At 44.0% G+C, this 18,788-nt stretch overlaps 2 protein-coding genes across 16 annotated transcripts in view; one reads left to right on the top strand and one right to left on the bottom strand.

Annotated features, from left to right (window-relative positions):
• ZSWIM8 (zinc finger SWIM-type containing 8) overlaps positions 1–18,788 on the top strand; it is a 102,873-nt gene that overhangs the window by 66,035 nt on the left and 18,050 nt on the right. For 2 of the 5 annotated variants that reach the window (XM_046942875.1, XM_046942876.1), the window contains 7 exons: positions 156–379; positions 668–1,150; positions 1,755–1,923; positions 3,646–3,819; positions 5,147–5,266; positions 6,189–6,367; positions 7,578–10,960. In XM_046942875.1, coding sequence (XP_046798831.1) covers positions 156–379; positions 668–1,150; positions 1,755–1,923; positions 3,646–3,819; positions 5,147–5,266; positions 6,189–6,367; positions 7,578–7,781 — 1,553 coding nt within the window. In that variant the 3' untranslated portion in view covers positions 7,782–10,960. Of the gene's footprint in view, positions 1–155; positions 380–667; positions 1,151–1,754; positions 1,924–3,645; positions 3,820–5,146; positions 5,267–6,188; positions 6,368–7,577; positions 10,961–11,232; positions 11,408–14,018; positions 14,164–18,788 lie in introns of those variants that run through there. The other 3 variants (XR_006939535.1, XM_046942874.1, NM_001195600.2) reach the window with 3 other exon arrangements.
• Positions 15,307–18,788, bottom strand: part of NDST2 (N-deacetylase and N-sulfotransferase 2) — a 128,247-nt gene continuing 124,765 nt past the window's right edge. For all 11 annotated transcript variants that reach the window (XM_421613.7, XM_046943012.1, XM_046943011.1 and 8 more), the window contains 3 exons: positions 18,619–18,728; positions 17,404–17,506; positions 15,307–17,223 (listed from right to left, as the gene is read on the bottom strand). In XM_421613.7, the coding sequence (XP_421613.2) occupies positions 17,098–17,223; positions 17,404–17,506; positions 18,619–18,728 (339 nt within the window). In that variant the 3' untranslated portion in view covers positions 15,307–17,097. The remainder of the gene's footprint in view (positions 17,224–17,403; positions 17,507–18,618; positions 18,729–18,788) is intronic.

The following is an 18,788-nucleotide window of genomic DNA, read 5'->3' as shown; positions in this document are numbered from 1 at the left end:
TGGGAGGAAGAGCCTTACATTTGATTTACAGCCTAAGGAGAGCAACAGTGTTCTGTTGTAGTAACTGAAGAAAGTGCACCCCCTGTTAAGGGAAAGCTGACAGGAACTCCCATGGGCATGGTCAGTAGTGTGAGAGTCTTCTCTTTTACTCTTAGGGCAGGCCATGGAGATTGGTAGCGCAGCCCTGAACATCTTAGTGGAGTGTTGGGATGGACATCTGACCCCCCCAGAGGTGGCATCGCTGGCAGACAGAGCCTCGCGGGCCAGAGACTCCAACATGGTGCGGGCAGCTGCTGAACTGGCACTCAGCTGCCTGCCCCACGCCCATGCCCTGAACCCAAATGAGATCCAAAGGGCTCTGGTGCAGTGCAAGGAACAGGTGAGTGTCGAGTGGGGGCTAACTAGCTGGCACAAGCTGGTTTCCAGCATCAGGGGCATACTGTTAGTTGTGGGATTGGCGCCTCTCTGCTACCGAACAGCCTTTAGTCTCAGTTCTGTAGGCTTGTCTTTCATGAAGAGCTCTGGCTATTCTGCTGCATAGTTGTGATCTAGCTGCTCCCAGTAGCATCACTCATTTTAGAGTGCCTTATTACTTTTTTCCTGTTGTAGTGTGCCTTCTTGTGTTCCTTCATTCTTCGCTTCTGTTTTTTTTTCCCTCTGCCTTTAGGACAATCTGATGCTGGAAAAGGCCTGTATGGCAGTAGAAGAGGCAGCCAAGGGAGGTGGCGTGTACCCAGAAGTTCTCTTTGAAGTAGCTCACCAGTGGTACTGGCTTTATGAACAGATTGTTGGTGGGACTCCAGCCCAGAGAGAAGGTGCCACTGGCTGCAGCGCCAGTGGTGCACGGGCTGCGTCAGAAGCAGCACGTGGGTTGACAGACAACCGGGTGACCACTGAGCCAACCACCGTAACAGTGGCAGCTGCAGTAACCGCAGCAGCAACGGTCATGCCAGTCATCTCTATGGGGTCAACCATGTACCAGCAGCATACAATGGCAGGACCGGCAATGGCGCATACACACACCCAGGGCCTCCACCCTTACACCACCCTTCAGACTCACATTCCCTGTAATCCCCAGTATATTGGACACACTATCCAGCACATGCCACGTCCAGCTGTCTTCCCAGTGCCAGGCTCAGCCTACCCACAGGTAAGTCTTACCTGTAGCTTGCTCATTTACAGAAATTTTTGTGTAACTGCTTCCAGAGGGAGTATGTCTAGCTGGGGAGAGCGTGGGGCTCTTCCCAGCTGTTTGGCTGTGTTTTGAGATCTAGGTTACGTATTCACTTACTGGTTTGTGATGCCTACTTTGGCTGTCCAGCTCGCTTTTCAGCTGATAAAGAGCCTTCTGTAGGTGCATGTAAAGTCTTGAAGGAATATAAAAGATGTCAATAGGTTTTAATTTTTATTACTCAATAGTATTTCAGAACACACACTATGTACTTGACAGAAGCTTTGTCATCTTGAAACTAAATAGAGACTACAAAGGGAAGATCAAAGGTTATTTTGGGCTCTGCCTGTTTGTGAAAGTTCTTGAAATGTTTTTGTGCAGAGTAATCAGATTTAAATGGAGGAGGAACGAGCAGTTGTAATAGTCATGTGGTGCAAGGTAGTTACTGCGCTGCTTCTTGCTATGCTTCCTCTTTGTAAGTGGACTTCCCCTGCTTTGAGGCTAGTGCGGGGACATCATATTTTGGTGTTGGAAATGGTGAGATACAGTAGGCACGACTGTTGTTTGTCATCTTCTATTTTAGAGTGTCCATCCAGCATTCATAGGAGCGCAGTACCCCTATTCGGTAACAACACCGTCATTGGCAGCTACAGCAGTGTCGTTCCCTGGTGTGCCAGTCCCATCCATGACGCAGATAGCGGTGCATCCCTACCACAGTGAAACTGGACTGTCACTGTCTTCCAATGTAGCAAGTAAGTGTTTAAGCCCTGTGCCATGCATAGTGTAGGTCTGCTACTGTGTCTCTTAGATGTACTCCTTCAAATCCTGTTCCTTACCTACATCACCTGGGACAGGAGTTCTTGCTCTGAACTCTGACCAAATCTACCACAGCCTAAAGATGTGCCTGCTCAGTGCCATTGGGATTTGTAATGGGGTCTGATTCAGATAGTGGAACTTTAATTGATGTCTGGATAAATGTACAGTACTGAGATTATTTTCAACTCTCAGACTTCAATTCCCTGGACCTCCTGTCCTTCTGACCTCTCACTTACTTGAAGTTTTAACCCTCAATGTCCACTCCTGAGGACAAGATCAACACAGATGATCTTGAGCAGACTTGTGATTCTTCTGGGAGAGCATGCAAGGAGCAGACAGTAGCACTGATAGATATTTTCCCCACCCTAAGAAATTGGAGGCATCCAGTACCTGTAATTTGGAACTTCTGTAGGATGGGCAGATGTTTTGGCAGAATCACATCAATAGCTGTCTGAATGATTGATTACATTTTGCGTGGGGCTAGGACAGTGGTGAAGGCCCTTCAAGCAGCGTGCAGCACTGGAATAGCTGATGCTGACTGAGTTGTTAACTGTTAATTCATGCTAGAGCATTTAAAATAACAAAAGGAAAAAACAACCCCACCCTTTCCAGTTGCCATTGTTTAAGGATTTCAGAAACTTCTACTTTCAGTTCTTAAAATAGTGTCTTGCTGTTCCTGAAGAACATGGCCACATGGTGACAGCTGAGCTCTGGCAACAATTCAGTTCATTCTTGTGGGTTTGACACTGGCCAAATGTCAAATGCAGCATGGATTTTGCCCCACTTTGTGGATTGTTTGGCACTATGTGTCTGCTTGGCTGAGGAAGTCTGACAGATCAGTCCTGGGAGGTGTATTGTTCTCAGATATTCAACTATTCACTAGTAAACATTTTAAAATAGTAATAAAATTCCTGTCCATGCATTTCTTGAGAGGCAAAGATAAACTTGAGTCTCTTGTCAGAATACAGCTTAATGACTTAATGTTAACTGCTGTCTATATAGGCTTATGTGGTATAAAGTAATGGATTTTTCTGTGATTTCCCTTAAGTGTGCCTGTATTAATTCAGTGTGTGAAGGGGACAGAATCTTCTCAAGTTTCCTTGCTGTTTTTACTGTAGGTACCTGCTGCCAAGGTGTACAGCAGCAGTTCTTCATGAGGGTCAGCTGGCAGCTAGCCTCTAGTAACCCTCTTCCCACATAGTGCCTGGATGGTGTCATAACTGACTTAGAGCTGGAGGAACCTTGCAATGTTGGACTTCCTCTGAGAAACTTAATGCTGTTCCTGTTCAGTGATTTTTCTCAGCAGTTTCTCACCAGATGTCGATGGGCACATCTACATGAATAAGAAATCAGAACCAGACACCATTTAGTAACTGCAAAGACCTTTGAGTCAACACATGTATTTACATGTAAAACACCTCATGTGCAAATCCATGGTATACCGCAGAAGAGATGGGCAAGCATACCATCAACTTGCTTAGGCCCTGCTTGCAAAGAAAGTAGTGATATTTTTAGCTCATTGTATTTTAGTTGTAAGTCTGTGTTTTTTGGTTTCTGTATTGTTTTATTTAGGGTAAGACAACAATACATGAGCCCAAGGAAAACTTCTCTTAGGCTTTGGTTGGTGAGTCCTAATGCTGCTGTTTTGGTTTCTTCAGTAGGAAGTGTCCATGCAGGATCAACGTTCCCAGCGATTCAGGGGGCTTCCTTGACATCTCTGTCCTCACAGCCCAACTCCCTCGTTACAGGGGGGTTTCCTGCTGAGGATGAGCAGCACAGTCAGCCTGTGAGCCCCCAGGGTCTGCACTACCTCCACTCTGCATACCAAGTTGGTAAGGACAGCCAAGTGGGTTTCTGTGCCCCCCTTGAGAAGAATTCAGGGCAGGGCTACAGTTTTTTACTGTTTGGCAACTTGCTACTGCAGTTGTTGGGGAGGATGGTATTCTAGCTACATGGGGAAAGCCAATTAATGGTCAAATGTGGAGGTTAAAATGTTTAGAGCTATGGGGGTAAAAGATAAAGTTTTAAGTGGGTTAGTATTGGAAAGAGGCTTGCCCTTCAACTTGTGTATTTTGGAGGAGTCTGGATAGGGCTCTGTGGAGGTGTCTGCAAAAAGAAGTTCAGTTTCTACTGCTCATGGGTGGTGCAGGCACACCTCTTTTAACAATACCAGTTGAATCTTCACATGCACAGAGACATGTTCCCTGTGCCTCTTCTGCCAGGCCATTGAAGACTGACATGAAGTGTGCATATGTAATTAGTATCCCTTTTTCAATTACACTAGTTAAGAGGAGATAGTCTGTGCCTGAAATTACCATTGTACAAGGATGTCAGTCCTGGGTTTGTGCCTGAGCATAGAGTGCAGTAAGTTATTTGTATATAGTGAGAGTCCAACAGAGCAGGTACTTGGAAAGGGAGGAGGGGGCCTCCTAAGATAAGAGAAGCCATTGCAGGGCAGCAAAGGAAGACAAAAAGCAAGAAATTGAAGACAGACTGTATGGAGATTGCCTGAGTTTTTTTGTTGAAAGCTAGAGAAGAAAGTATTTGTCTAGTCAGGAAGGGGTGCGGATGTTCATGGAAAGCATCACAGGGGTCAGTAGTAAGCCGTGGAAGGCATTTTAATAGCCTGAATAACAGACAGGGCGATGAAGGAAGAGGGTCTGGAAGATCAAAGGAAACTTTTTGCATTACATAGCTCCTGTTAATATTTTAAAACTGTTTAAATTGGAGAATTTGAAGAGCTGTAGTGGAATTAAGGAAAAGTCTGCAAATTGATGCTACTGCTGCTCGCTGTTGGCCTGTTGTCTTTGCAGCTAAGTAGTTTGATTCAGGTAGCCTCTCTGTTGCGAAATTTGAAGCTGTCTTTTTTTTTTCAGGACATTTTTTATCAGTCTTTGGGACTTGATCCTGCTGTAGATCTAGCAGTGTCTCTATGCAGCTCTGGTGGGGTGTGATGGCTGTACAGATTCCCCAGTCTGGAGCAGATCCAGCTGCTTCCTTTGGTGACAGCCTCCGAGATGGGCCTTTTGTTTCTCTGCGGACTCTTTGCAGCTAGGCAATTTTCTGCCAATGAAGGGCAGGCCAATGAGGTAGTGTTGAGGTAAATGAAGTCCTACAGGGCAGAAGTGCTGCTTGACTCTGGCTGCCCCTCTCTCACAGGGATGCTGGCTCTGGAGATGCTCGGCCGAAGAACTCAGAGCGATCATCCCAACAACTTCTCCCGCAGCCCACCCTACACAGAGGATGTAAAATGGCTCCTTGGGTTGGCTGCAAAGCTAGGTAAGGCTCAGAGCAGTGCTTGAGCAGAAATCCACTTTCTGGGATTTGGACTACGGAGGGTGGGGGGAAAGCTCTTCTAAGAGTGAAACTTCAAAGACTGGGTGAGTCTGGTTCCTGATCTCGTTCTGAGAGCTTTTCGAAAGATCCCTGCTGCTCTTTCATCCAGGCACTTGCTCCATTTCTGGGTTCTCTAAGCATGCTGTTGAATTTTGAGGCACTTAAAGTGCTTGGGATTGGACAGGACTCGGACCTTCCATTCTATAACAATTACTTTTTCCCCTTCCACTACTTTGTAAATATTTCTCTCTTCTTTATGTGTATGTATTCTTTCTATGAAGACCTTTTATAGAAATAGGCACTCAGACCACCAAGTGTTTTTTTTGTTCTGTTTTCTTTTAGTTACGCTTCGATCTTGGGTCTTTTTTGTCATCTCATGTTTTTTAATTCTTTCACCAGTAGCAAGAGCTTAAAAACAACTCTGCAAACAGCCTGCCTGGTGGCATGACTTCTGCTACTGTTAGCAAAGCTCCACTGCAGTGGGGATGCCTTAATCTCCTTCTAGTATCTACAAGACCTGGGTGCTGGGGCTGCAGGTGCTTCCTAGATGAGCAGGCAGGAAGCAGCAGGAGGAGGTGCATGCGGTGTATTCTCGTCTCTGTAGTTACCCTGTCCCATCAGTTTTCTTTCATACCCCTTTTAAAGACAGGTGAACAGGAAGTATCACTGACTGAAGTAGTACCTGGTCTCTCCTCAGACTTGTGGATTTATCAGAATAACTGCTTGTCCCTCTAAGTTTGCTAGACTCTTCCCGAAGCTGCTAGAGGATGTGTACACTGAGGAGATTCTATAAGTCCAGGTTCTTTCTGGAATTTCTTAAGTGTCTTTTACCCTAACACTGTTGTTCTGACTTCTTCCTGTGCAGGTGTAAACTACGTGCATCAGTTTTGTGTCGGTGCAGCCAAGGGAGTGCTGAACCCTTTTGTGCTTCAGGATATCATAATGGAAGCTCTACAGAGGCTCAACCCCGCGCATGTGCACAACCACCTGCGCACCCCAGCCTTCCACCAGCTGGTGCAGAGGTGCCAGCAAGTCTACTTGCAGGTAACACGTGGTGTGTCTTCCTGCCTGTTGGGCCACTGCCTGCCCTGTAGGTACTGCTTGTGTGTGCATATGTAGAGCGGGGAGGAGCCTTTGATATCGTGAGCTGAACTGGTCCATTGCCTGATGCACAAAGGGACTGGGATAGGTATTGCTTGCCTGCATGAAGGTTGCATACAAAAGACTGCATTGCACTCATTCTTCTAAGTTCTAAGGCCTTTTTGCCTCTGGTGCTCACTATACAGGATGGAGATGTTTTGCGCTCCCTATCCTCTTTCTTCCTCACTCTAAATGTTAACCCATGCCTTTTAACTTCTGTACTGTTTCTCTGCTATGTTTTCAAGCTATTTGTCCACCTCTCTTTCTGGCCTTTTTATTTTCTCCTTGCTTGTAGTCTGTCTCTGTCTCATAACAAAGTCTTGGCATGACTGGCTGATGTGCCAGTGCTGGCATTTATAGTAGGAGTGGCTTGATCACCCACCAGTACAAATGAGATGTCTCAGGATTTATTGAAAACAGAACAAGCGTGTTTCTGTCAGCCAGCTGCCTGTTTCTTTGAACAGTATTAACGGGACACGCCTTGCATGCTTCTTTTGAATGAGTGAGCGAAAGGGTGCTTCTGTAAACGTACTGTCCAGGTTGGGTTAACTGTCCCATCACCTGGATGGTGGTTCTGGGAAATGACAGCTTCTTTAATTGAGCTGTTTTTCTGAGCTCCACAAGAGAAAATGATTTCTTGAAGACCGGACTTTTAGTTTTGGGGCCTTAGTTGAGGGAAGTACTGATGGGAAGAGACATGTGCAAGCCCTAGAGATATGTTGTAGCAACTCAGTGCAAGCCTTACTCCTACCATATCCCTTAGTGAAGATGATGTTCGTGAGCATGCTGGGTCCCTGTGTACAACCTGCAGAATGAACAGTGTGAGGGTTCAGTGCTGACGTTTGATGGAGGAAGGCTCTAGGTGACCCCTTTGCTCTGTGCTATGCCTCTGTCTGGTGTTCACACTGGAGAGAACACCTGAAGATACTAATGGTTGCCTAGGCCTGCTTTTTGAGCTAACTGTCCTCTGTCAGTGCCGCTGAATCCTGGGGTGTCTCCTGGGGTAGCAGAATCGTGTGATGTATTGCCACCAAAGCTCGAGTCCCACCACAGGTGTCACCAGTGTGAAGGCGGTGAGCAAATACCTTAAGGCTTTTTCCCTGTTCCCATCCAGTACATCCATTACCGGCTGATCCACCTTGCTCCAGCTGACTACGATGACTTTGTGAATGCCATCCGCAGCGCCAGAAGCGCCTTCTGCCTGACTCCTGTGGGCATGATGCAGTTTAATGATATTCTCCAGAACCTGAAGCGTGGCAAGCAGACAAAAGATCTGTGGCAAAGGGTCTCTCTGGAAATGACCACCTTCTCACCGTGACAGCAGGTGGAGCTCCACACAACCCTTTGCTCTGCATAGTTGTAGTTCCATTTACACCATCCTTCCTTCTGGTGTCTTTTTTATTTTAGTTTTAACTTGTTGGAAACCACTGATCTCATGTATTTATACCATGACATTCCTCTCCAGCACTGTTGCGTGTTGGTGCTCTGCTTCGCTCGCTCTTCCTCCACCTTCCCAGTGGGCTGCAGGCTTCAGAAGCATCAGGAAATGAGAAGGAAGTCGAGCTGGCTGCCCTGTGGTGTAGTCATTGCTTTTTTCCCTGAGCCCTTGGAGACTGTCCTGCGAGCAGTTTGCAGGGTGATTGCGCATGTGTTTGAGGGGTGGGGGAGTCTGTCTTAAATATTTATTTTGGCATTTATAAATATGTAAACTTTTTTTTTTTTATGTATAGGCTTCTTACTCCACATACCATCTCCTGTCGGGAGAGGCTGGGACTGCTGTGCACAGTCAGTGCTCCCTTCATTCCTTTCAGCACCTTCCTGCTGAGAGAAGCTGAGACTGGAGTAGCAGGGCCAGGGCCACCTCTGCAGCTTTCTGCAGCAGCTGCCGAGGGCAGAGGCTGGAGCTTGGGCAAGGTCCAAGACTGCCCTGAGCTGCCTGGTGACTGCCAGAAGTGCTTGGGCTCTTTCTCAAGTGTCCCTCGCTGGACAATGCTGGCTTTTAGGACGTTTTGATCCTGGTCGTTTGGAGTTGTACAATCGTGTTTCTTTTGGCTGGGATATTACTCTCCTGTAATCAGTTTCTTATCCCTTGTCTCTTCTCGTTTCCTGATTAAACACTCGTTTTCTTAGACTGACTCTCTCTTCTCTCTGCTGTGATGTTGACATTCTGATGGAACTGGCCAGCCGTGTGTCAGTGAGAGCTCCCGTGAGTACTGTAGGTAGTTTAAGACTCACTGGAGAATAACAGCTAGCACGAGGCAGGTGGCCAGAGCTTTCACGCAAGCTGTGACCCAGAAGTTTCTTGTCTGGTTGTGCTCTGTGGATGTCATACCTCTGCAGAGGCTGCTGAGGACTAACGTCAGTGGAAGGCTGATGGGTGTGAGCGGAGCTGGTGGAAAGCCTGAGGCATCCCAGTGCAGTGTCTACGCTTATGCTGGCCACTGGGTTCCTCTTGTGCACTGGACAGCAGGGATACCATGTGATAATGTGGACCTTTGTATTTCCAGAGCTTTGTGCAAAACCGGAGCTGCTCACACTTGATGTAATTTCTAAACGATGAGCAGTCTGGTCCTGTGAGTTGTGAGAGGTGTTTGGACTGCCCAATTTTCTGTTGCAGAAAATTAATTTTAGAAAGCTTTTATTTTTATGCCAAGGAAATTTAAAAGGTTAATGCCATCTGTAAGCATACGAGCACAGGATTTTCTTTCTTTTTTTTTTTTTTTTTTACGTCATAATTAGAGGTTTTATGTATGTTAAGAATCTTAATGTCTCAATAGTAATATATTTTGCTACTTACATGGGTTTAGCCAATGACAACAAGAAGGTTTTGGTTTTTGCGAGCTAAAAGTGTATGTCTGTTTGATATTTTCAATGATGTTTTGAAGAAATAAACAACTTAACTCACAAGCATAGGACAAAGTAGATGAGCATACTCCTTTGGTCTGACTTTGGGTACTGCACAGGCCAAGGAGTGTTATTGAGTTCCTCTTAATTCTGACTGTGCAACAGTAACTATTTAAAGGTCTCCTTGCAGCCCTTTGTATACCTCCATCATGTGTTCCACTGTCTGGTTACGTGCTAATTATAAATGCCAGTGCGTGTAAGAATGTGTGAAGTTATTTGGATTTTAAGCTAACTCTGTATTGGTTGTGAGCTGCCTGTTACTGAGAAGAAGTCCAGGCCTCACCTCTGGCAAGTCTGTGTTCCTGGAGCACTTTGTGCCCTTTAGCACTCATATGTTCAGGGCTGGGAAAAGAGTTTGTAGGAAAAAATGAGTTTTCTAATAAAGTTTAATCTTTTCCTTTCCGTTGTTTATGGAGAACAATTAAGGGTAGAGAAGAGAGCATCTTCTAGAAGGAAAGAAGCAGATGGAAATGGGCAAGAAAGCTGAATGTTTTCAATACCAGGACAGACCCTCTAAGAGTTGTCTTCTAGCAGCTGCGGGGGCCAAACAGAGGAAGAACCAGACAATCTCACCTCAGAGTGACGTCGACTGAACAAGCAGCTCAGTGGTCTGAGGCACAGGTCAGTAGTTTTGCAAGTTTCCAGTCTTCTCCTCTGAAAACTAGAGCACTCAGGGAGCTGTGTGGAGGGGCTGCCTTGTCATTTATTCAGACCTATCAGAACATTTCTTCATCCTGGATCTCTGGATCTATTACTCTGTTGTTCCTGAGCCACGGAAATGTATCTGAACAAGGACAGGAAGAGTGAGAAAGGAGATGTTTCTTCCTGCTACGTGCCTGGAAGGTTCTTGAGGTAATCTTTCTTTTCTAAGAGATGACACTGAACAAAGTAGCATTAGTTTACCATAAGTTAGAAAAATTAAAATCCTGTGCGGTCGTCTTAGTTTGGTCACTGTTCCAGACATGGGGGAAGTACGCAGGCTCAGAAATTCTGAAGACACTGCAGCAGAGAAACCTGTGAAAGCGCAGAGGTCACGGCTGCCTCAAATCCCCTCTGAGTTTCAGTTAGCCTGTGTGTTTTTTCATTTGAAGTAAATGGTCTTCAGGGTTGTCACCCTCATCAGCAGCATGTGGTGGCTGCAGTGTAGACTGTCTGCCACAGTAGCTGGCTGCTCTAGCGCCCATCTAACACAGAATGGCTTTTATATATAGCTGAGAAGCTGTTTTCTTGGGTTGGCGGTTACTGTTACTCAGCGATTTGATACTGGCTACAGCGATTTGGATAAGGCCTGAACCCCGGTTGCACAAAGATGGATGAAATTCTGGAATGTGTGACCTTGCAGTGGGTTACTGTCACATTTGCTGAAGTCTAATTCACTGTCTGTTCTTTGAAGGTAAGAGGAATGAGATCTTTAGATGATTTTACTTCATGTGTTCACAGTGACTTTCTCTGACGTGCTAGATTTATTTCCTCATGTGACCACAGGCAATATGTTTCTTCCCTGAAGAAGTTAATGGCCATTTAGTGTCTTTTCTACTTGTATATATGTGGTCTTATAAATAAAGCTGTTTCTAGGACAGCAGTGTATCTGAACTTAATCTTTTGATTCCTGCATAGTTTCTCAGTCTGTAGAGGTAGTAGTATCTTGACTTTAATGAAGTTGATAGATGTGCCAAAATAACATCTGGATTCTCAGCTATTTGGGTCACCAGAAGGAACGATTTGATTTAGCTTTTATGCAGTGGATAAAATAAAGGCTTTAGTCATTGCTTGGAACACTTCTCTTAATACAGATGCAGCCTTTTTCTGTAAAAATGAGGCACATCAGCCTCTGAGAGGGCCTGCTTCGCTCTTCCCCTCCATAGGGAAATGCGTAGGACATGTTCACCTACAACCATCTTTCTTGCCTGTGAAGGTTTTCCTTTTGGAAGCCCTTTCCAGGAGTATGAGACAGAAGAGCACTACCTGCCTTTGGACTTCAGCATCTTTACAGCCAGTGAACAATCAGAGTTGTCATCTGATGAATAACGTGCCTAACAGGTAGGGCTAGAGTTAGCTGAAAAGTGTGTTTCTTTCTAACTTTTGTTTACTCTCATTAGAATTTATTTGGGATATGTATTTTCCTTCTCTGAGAAAACCCTGACAGAAACACCTTCATAGGGGCACACTGAACCGAAATTGTTTGCCTTTTTTTGGGGGTGGGAGTTTGGTTTTTAATCAAGCTTAGCACATCTAGAGTTGGCTTGGCCACTGCTACGTAGTGCTAGAGCGCTCTGAAGAGTTTTGCAAGAGAAGCATGAGCAGAAATGGAGTAAGCAAGGTCTGTGTCTGTGAAATTTAATACTACATCCTGGTGTAAATAAGTTAGCTGAAATGTGACATAAATGTGAAGTAGTTTTCTGTAGTCTTGGGAAAGTTGTTTCTTGGTTTTGTTTTTCTTGTCCAGGAATCGAGAAAAGGGCACAGTGTTAAAATGACGTTTCCAGGGTGCACTTGGGGGATCTATTGCAAAAGCATACAGGTGTTGATGGCTACAACAGTACTGATGACTTTTTTTTTTTAGTCTAAACTGAAAAATTAAAAATGCAGGAACTTAACTATAAACATATTTTTTATGACCACCACTGTTGTATGACTTTGCTTTTAATCCATCCCTAGTGATAGCATGAACTGCTCTCAACTACAGTTTATTTAGAATCTTTTGGTTTTTCTCTGTGCCCTAATTAGAGCTTCACACAATGTGATTATGGTAAAACAACAACAGGGAGTCTTTCTTAATATTACCATTTTTGTTTACTACCTCTCCTCTGGCTCCTCAGCACAATTTAAATGTGGATTTTGATCTTCATTCTACTTCCTGCTCACATTTTGCTTGGGGGCAGGGTGGTCAATGGCTCCTGTCAAAGAGCATCATTGATCTGTGACAACTGTGAGTGCGGTTTGGGGATATTCTGTGCTAGGTTTTCAGTTTGAGCCTACCATGAGTTAAAGCTTTTTCTCAGGGCTAACTGCCAAATGCAAGCTTTATGAGCTGTCACAAGGTAACTCCACTGCTGTATATTGTTAAGTGTTGGTATAACAACAGTGTCTGTGCTCTGTAAGCAATTGTTTTCTTGTTCATGTTGCTTGTTTGCAGTTATAGCGTAACTACTTAATGCTGCACAGTCTGCACTGCACAATTACTCTGTTGCCACTAAGGGCATGATGAACTATTTAAGGGATTGAGGGGAGAAATGCTAGCAATGCATTAAAATCTATTGTATATAGTAATTTGCACAGAGTTGGAATGGTCTTCCATAACTTTCTCTTATTTCATACTTCAGTTTGTCTTGTTTAAGTCAACTGGGAGTACATCATTGTTAGGAATTCTGGGGCTATATGGGCAGCAGTTGTGCAAGCCTTACTGTCAACACGTTGCTATAAATCCTGACATGCACCTTTTCCAATACTTGACTTGGCAGGGTTCTGAGAACAGTCTGATTTATGATCCTTTGTTGTTACTGCAAAGTAAACTTGAGCTGGATTTCAGCCTGCTATTGCAGTGTCAGAATTATAGACATATGGTTTGCAAGCATTTTGGAGAGACTAGAGAAGTCAATAAAGTGATATGGATGACAATGAGGAGGATTTGAGTCTTGGAAGGAAAATGATTTTAAAGCTAAAAATAGATTGAATAGATCAATAAATTATTTCTACATATTCCACTAGAGCATTGGAGATTAAAGTGTCAGAGATACATTGTTGGTTTTGCTACAACTTGTAAGGTGTTTTTCAAAGATGAGAGTTAAATTAACAATTCTTAATGTTTATGGGTGGAGGGTTTTTTCTTTTCTTCTTTTTAATTCCATAAGGCATTAAGAAAGAAGGGGACAGAAACAAACAATAGTTAAGTCTTAATAACTGGAGGGGGGTTACCACAACTCCATATCCTACAGCATGAATGGAGCTTTTCTTCTTAGTGTGAGGCAGGCTGCTGAAACCCCTTGTGCTTGTCAGATCACACTCACCTGGTGGCTTACTCACTGAGGGACAGTGAAAGTCAGGAATCAACAAAGGGATGAGCGACCACATTCGTGTTCAGGTTGGTTTGTCATTACTTTTCTTGCCATATTACTATTGCTACAGCAAAATTATCAGCAAGGAATCAAAGGAGTCTCTTATCAACTGCATATGGAAAAACTGCTGAAAAACAACAGTAGCAGTATAGTTGATCAAGGTGTTCATTAGATTAATACACTCTTGTGTTTCTTTCTGACTTCCACTATCTGTGCACTTCTGCCCAGACTATGCTTTTTCAGTACTGTCATCAATTAAAAAAAAATAATTAAAAATTGCAGTTTTCAGGGATCAGATTTTAGGTAGACGTGATCTATGATGTTTTACATACAGAGAAATACTCCCAGAGCCTTTAAAATGCCTCCTACCCTTCAGTGCCTGTTCGTACCAGTTCCCTGTATTTCCTGTACAAATTAGAAAGCAGTCAACTAGTAAGTATCTTTCTAATTGATTGAATTTCAGAGGTTGTGAGAAAGTAAAAGTTTTGGCTTCACGTTGCTGAGCTTTCTTTGTTAAGGGTGGCATATATACTCTGCTGGCTTGCTTTTTATTTATTTTTACTTTTTAATTTGTTTCTTAACATTTGTTTTGACAGTTCTCACCTGCTATGCACACTTCCAGTTCTGAAGTGACCTGATCTGGCTACTGTTAAAATCACGGGCCCTTCTGATACCTTTCTGATGGCTCAGTTTCCTATGCCAGAAAAAGAAAACATTAATACATTACAAAACAATTTTCAGGTAATGTCTTATGCTTAACCTTTTCCTTGTCTTGAAAGCTAACTACTTATCGTCAAGTTCTTCCTTACTAAATAGTGAGGCAAGAAGATAAGGTTTATTTGCTACTCATTTCCGCTGTCAAAATGAGCTGTGAGGGTCAGTAACAAGTAAGTGACTATGTCAGGATCAAGTAATCAGTGTGTCTGGCTACTGGAGAACTGTCCATCTTACATCTGGATCTAGCCATAGCAGGTGATTTGTTTTTCCATTGCTTTAAGCAGTAAAAATCTAGCACAGCAATGAAGAAATCAGTGGGGATGGAAGGACAAATAGTGAGAACACAGAGCTGCTCTTTGCTGCTTTGATTGTAGGACTATTCCCAACAAACAGCTCTGACATTTAGTTAGCCCCTTCCAAATTTGTTCCTGGTACCTTGATTTTTTTTTCCCTCAATGTTTGCATCCATCTACTTGAATATTTACCGCAGCCCTGAGGTAACGCATGAAGTAAATGTGTAAGAGAGAACCTGTAATGGATTAAGAGAAGGAAGGAAGGAAGCTGTGTGTGTAATGGAGCAGCAATAGCATCGGTCCTGGGATCCTCCTGTAGCAGTATGTAAAAAAATACCTGTTTTGCTGATGCTGTGTTTGTTTCTGAAACAAGAGAAGGGCTTGGTAAAGTGAGAGGTGAAAGACTATTGTATAATTCTGCACAACTGTGACTAAACAATGTTTTGCTTGACTGTAAGGTTCTGTGTTATCATAGATTACTCATGGGCTGCTGGCCAAGGCCATGCAATGGCTGCACATCTGCACAGCTAGGACAGAGCAAAGCTCTGTTGCTGCAGCGTAGCAGCTGGGAGTTACTGCAGTAGCTGGGAATAGCTCAAAATTCATCACTAGTGCAACCCAGTAAGGGTGAGTATCCAACCACAGGTTCTCTGTGCTGTACTGGCTTCTGCGAGCCTCCAGTTGCACATACCAAAAAAGACATTTTTACTACACTGTTACAGCTGCACAAAGACATTTCAATTATAATTAAAGCAAACACCTTTGCTGCCCTCTCAAATATCAGCTGTAAGAACTGGAATATGTTCTCTAGGGTTTTTCTTTATCTTTCTACCAGCTTACAGTTCACGACATCACTCCAAATCATCACAAGGAAGAAAAATAAGTAGTACATTTATTGAATCCACTTACTACTACTTCTAGCCTTTATTCAGACACTTGTGCTCTGTTTTGAGAGCCAGGAATTTCTTCATTATCATTCAATGTGAATGATGCTATACAAGATCCAGTGCAGGAAGTTGGGCTCTTCTCTCTAACAGGACTGAGAGAGGGGTTTCTAGTCTTTGTCCTTTTTTTTTTGGCTGCACAAAATAACCCTTTCCAAGGGCACATGAAATAAAATACTATATTGCAAACTATATACATTTACATACAACGGTAAATGCACCATTCATTCAGAAATACACAATACCTAAGGCTCAATGGAAAAGCTTGGTTGAAGCAACTTTTCTCCTCCGATAGGCGAAAAGGAGCTCATGACAGTTGTGGAAGCTTCCATAACCTGTGTTCACATGGATCCTGCCCCTCTCTGGAACCGCAACAATACAGGTCCATCTGTGCCCACAAGGGAGGGACAATAGCCCATACAACTTGAGAAGCCCATGGCTCAGCAACAGAAAACATGTACAACCATGATGGAGGATTTCCTCTGAGAAAAATTATCCAACAACTGCAAGAGGAGGCACAGCACCGTAGTGTACTTAAATTATTGACTATGTGCAGAAATAGTAATCTAAACAAACAGCCCCTTTTGGATACAAGAAACCACATTCCTGCTTAAAATGCTAAGCCCTCCCTGTATATCTTAATGGTACTTACTCTGGGTTGGGTTTTTTATTTCTCCTTGCACTGCTGGACTGCAGGGGGATTAAACAGGTATTAGCATACGTGGTTAAAGACCCTGGAGCTGTTGAGAAGACAAAAAATGTTTTTTTTTTTTTTTTAATAAGTTAATCAGACAAGAGGGAACTGAACTGTCTGCTTTCAGCCTTATTTAACTGTACCGAGCTTTGCCTCCCCCAGCTACTGTGCTCCGCTAACACAGGCCTCCAACGTGCGCCAAAGGGACTGACTTACCATTCCTTGGGCATCTTCTGAAATGGCTGATGCCCCTATAGAGAAATACTTGCCATGTTGTCATGTATGGCAACCTTTTCCCTAAGATAAGAAATTAATTTGGTGTCCGTGTCTGCAGCTTTGCCTTATCTCCCACTACCCGTTGACCAGAGTCATTGGACACCGTATTGCACCATCAAGGCTGCAGATAAGGAGCGGCAATCTTATGCCTGTACATCTGTCTCCAAGACGGTGCAGTCCCCAGCACACACACACTGTGGCACTGTAAGTAATTGTCATGGCCACTGTACTGCACCTGGGGAGGAAAGAGGTGTTCTTGTACCTTGCTGTTGCCAAATAACAGACTGCTGGATAAAAGCTGAGGTTTACTGGACTAGATTCCTCTTTTCTTAAGCTGTTCCTCTTTTCTCATCAGTGGGCTCTATAACTTACCTCTCATATCTTTTTTTCTGGACTCAGAGGCGAAAGACATAAACCCTCCAACTAGTGCCTGTTTCATATACTGAGAAGAGTAATTTAAACATAAAGTGTTAACCGTGCTCTCGCTCCTGCTCAAAGTAGGGCAGACATCCTTCCTGCAAGTAAGAGTCAAAGTGTGACACACCATTAATACTCCAGAATGAGATTTGCACTCCATGCCTCAGGGCAGTGTCAGAAGCAGCAGCCCTTCCCAGTGGTGGGGAAAGGCTCCACATGCACATTCTCTGCTACTGCTCATTTGTCCACTTGTTTTGGCTTGACGAGAGATGGCATCATAGCACATGTTGGAGCACCACACATCCCAGTGGCACTGGGAACAGGGGAGTCCCTCTCAGCTCCAGCTGGAGTTCTGCAGTTCCTCTCGGAGCCAGGTTGGAAGGGGCTGTCCAAGTCTGTTCATCAGCTTGGATAATTCAATGTTGTGCTCCCGGTAGAAGTCTCTTAGGAACAGCCGTGACTGCATGGAAAAGACAGACTACATTAGCGTGAAAGAAAACGTTATCCTTAGTATGTTTCTGTCACTGGTCCACGGGTTATTTCCTATCACTGGCAGTAGGAAAATCCAGGTGGGTTTGCTCATTGCATTTCATGTGTCTACATCTCTTCTGCTGCTAACAAATTTGAGAAAGTTACTCACCGAGGAATCCATGTCAGGGTATTTTCTTCCTTTACTCTTTCCCAGGCATTTGGTCTTTCCTCCATCTAACAGCTGGCACCAAAATCCTTTTGCTTCATCAAATCTGAAAAGGACATTGATATTTAGAAGATATGGCCACATACCCAATTAGTAGCTGCAGAAACTAAATAGCTCCACAGGTACTTCCCAGTTCAATCCTTAATTTATTATTGTGATTTTTTTATTATCTGAGCAATTCAGGTTGCTTTTTTGTTGTTGCTGCTTTTAGCACTTGACTACTGTGACATCCTTCTGCAAGTAAGGCTTCCAAGCGATCTTACATTTCTTTAAATCTGCACACCCCAAGGCAGCCATGAGCCACTCCTTTGGAGAACACCTGTACGAGGAGGAGGCCTAAATTGGTACTCCTATCCTCACTGCTAAAGGAAGAGCAATTGCAGTGTACCTACAACCATACACAGGCACACCTATTACCCTCAGCTAGCAGAGGCTGAGGTGGCAGAGAAGCTGTGAAAAGCCAGGTTTCAGCAGCAAAGAACAATATTCCAGATGTCCAGTGGGCTTGCCACTGAAGACTGATACCGACTCAGTTCACCTTCAGCTAGCACTTACTTTACCTATTCAAACTGCACTGTGGAGAACATCATAGTAATGGCTGACTAACGTTCTTCAACTTGGTAGCAACGAGGTACTGCCTCTGCTAACAATTCCTCAGACAGCACTCGGCTGTCAAGTCCACATCTTCTGTAATAATAGACTCTCTATCTCAAAACTGTGTGATGTGTCCCTAATCTCCATCGAGATGAAGATAAGAGCAGCCTGTCATTCATTTTTATCCCACATTCTCTGCTTTTTGCCAGATTCAAGGTGTAACAAACACAAAGCATAAGAAGCTCTAATAATTTCAGCACCTTTTCTGAAACCACAAAGACCAAATGAAAAACACTGTAATTACTGCTGTGAGCAACCTCATGCCTCTCCACGACAGTGCCAAAAAACAGCCCTTCCCCTTTCATTTCATTGGACTAAGTTTGAGTCCAATCCAGTCTCTCACACCATCCAGACAGAGCCACCTGAAATTAATTTTAAGGTTCAGACATACCTCCGAAACCTTGGCAGGTCTTGTGGTCAGAGACAAGATATACTGTTCCAATCAAACGCTTATTGTGCCACACTCAGCTAAGAAAGTAGCTTCTCCAAAAATGATTTCCCTACCTTAGGGCCTGAGTGTAGTTGAAGAGTGGTGTAACTCCCAAGAACTTCTGGATGTTGTCCATTACAGAGGCAGGGTTGTGTCTCAGCTCCTGACCATCCACAATGAGAATCTGAAATAAAAGCAGCCACCGTTAGCCTCGACAGCTTGTGCTGAGCTTTCCAGCTCTCAA

Source organism: Gallus gallus, chromosome 6, assembly GCF_016699485.2.
Source record: "Gallus gallus isolate bGalGal1 chromosome 6, bGalGal1.mat.broiler.GRCg7b, whole genome shotgun sequence".
NCBI classification, from domain to species: Eukaryota; Metazoa; Chordata; class Aves; order Galliformes; family Phasianidae; genus Gallus; species Gallus gallus.
This window is presented reverse-complemented; position numbering and strand designations above follow the sequence as displayed.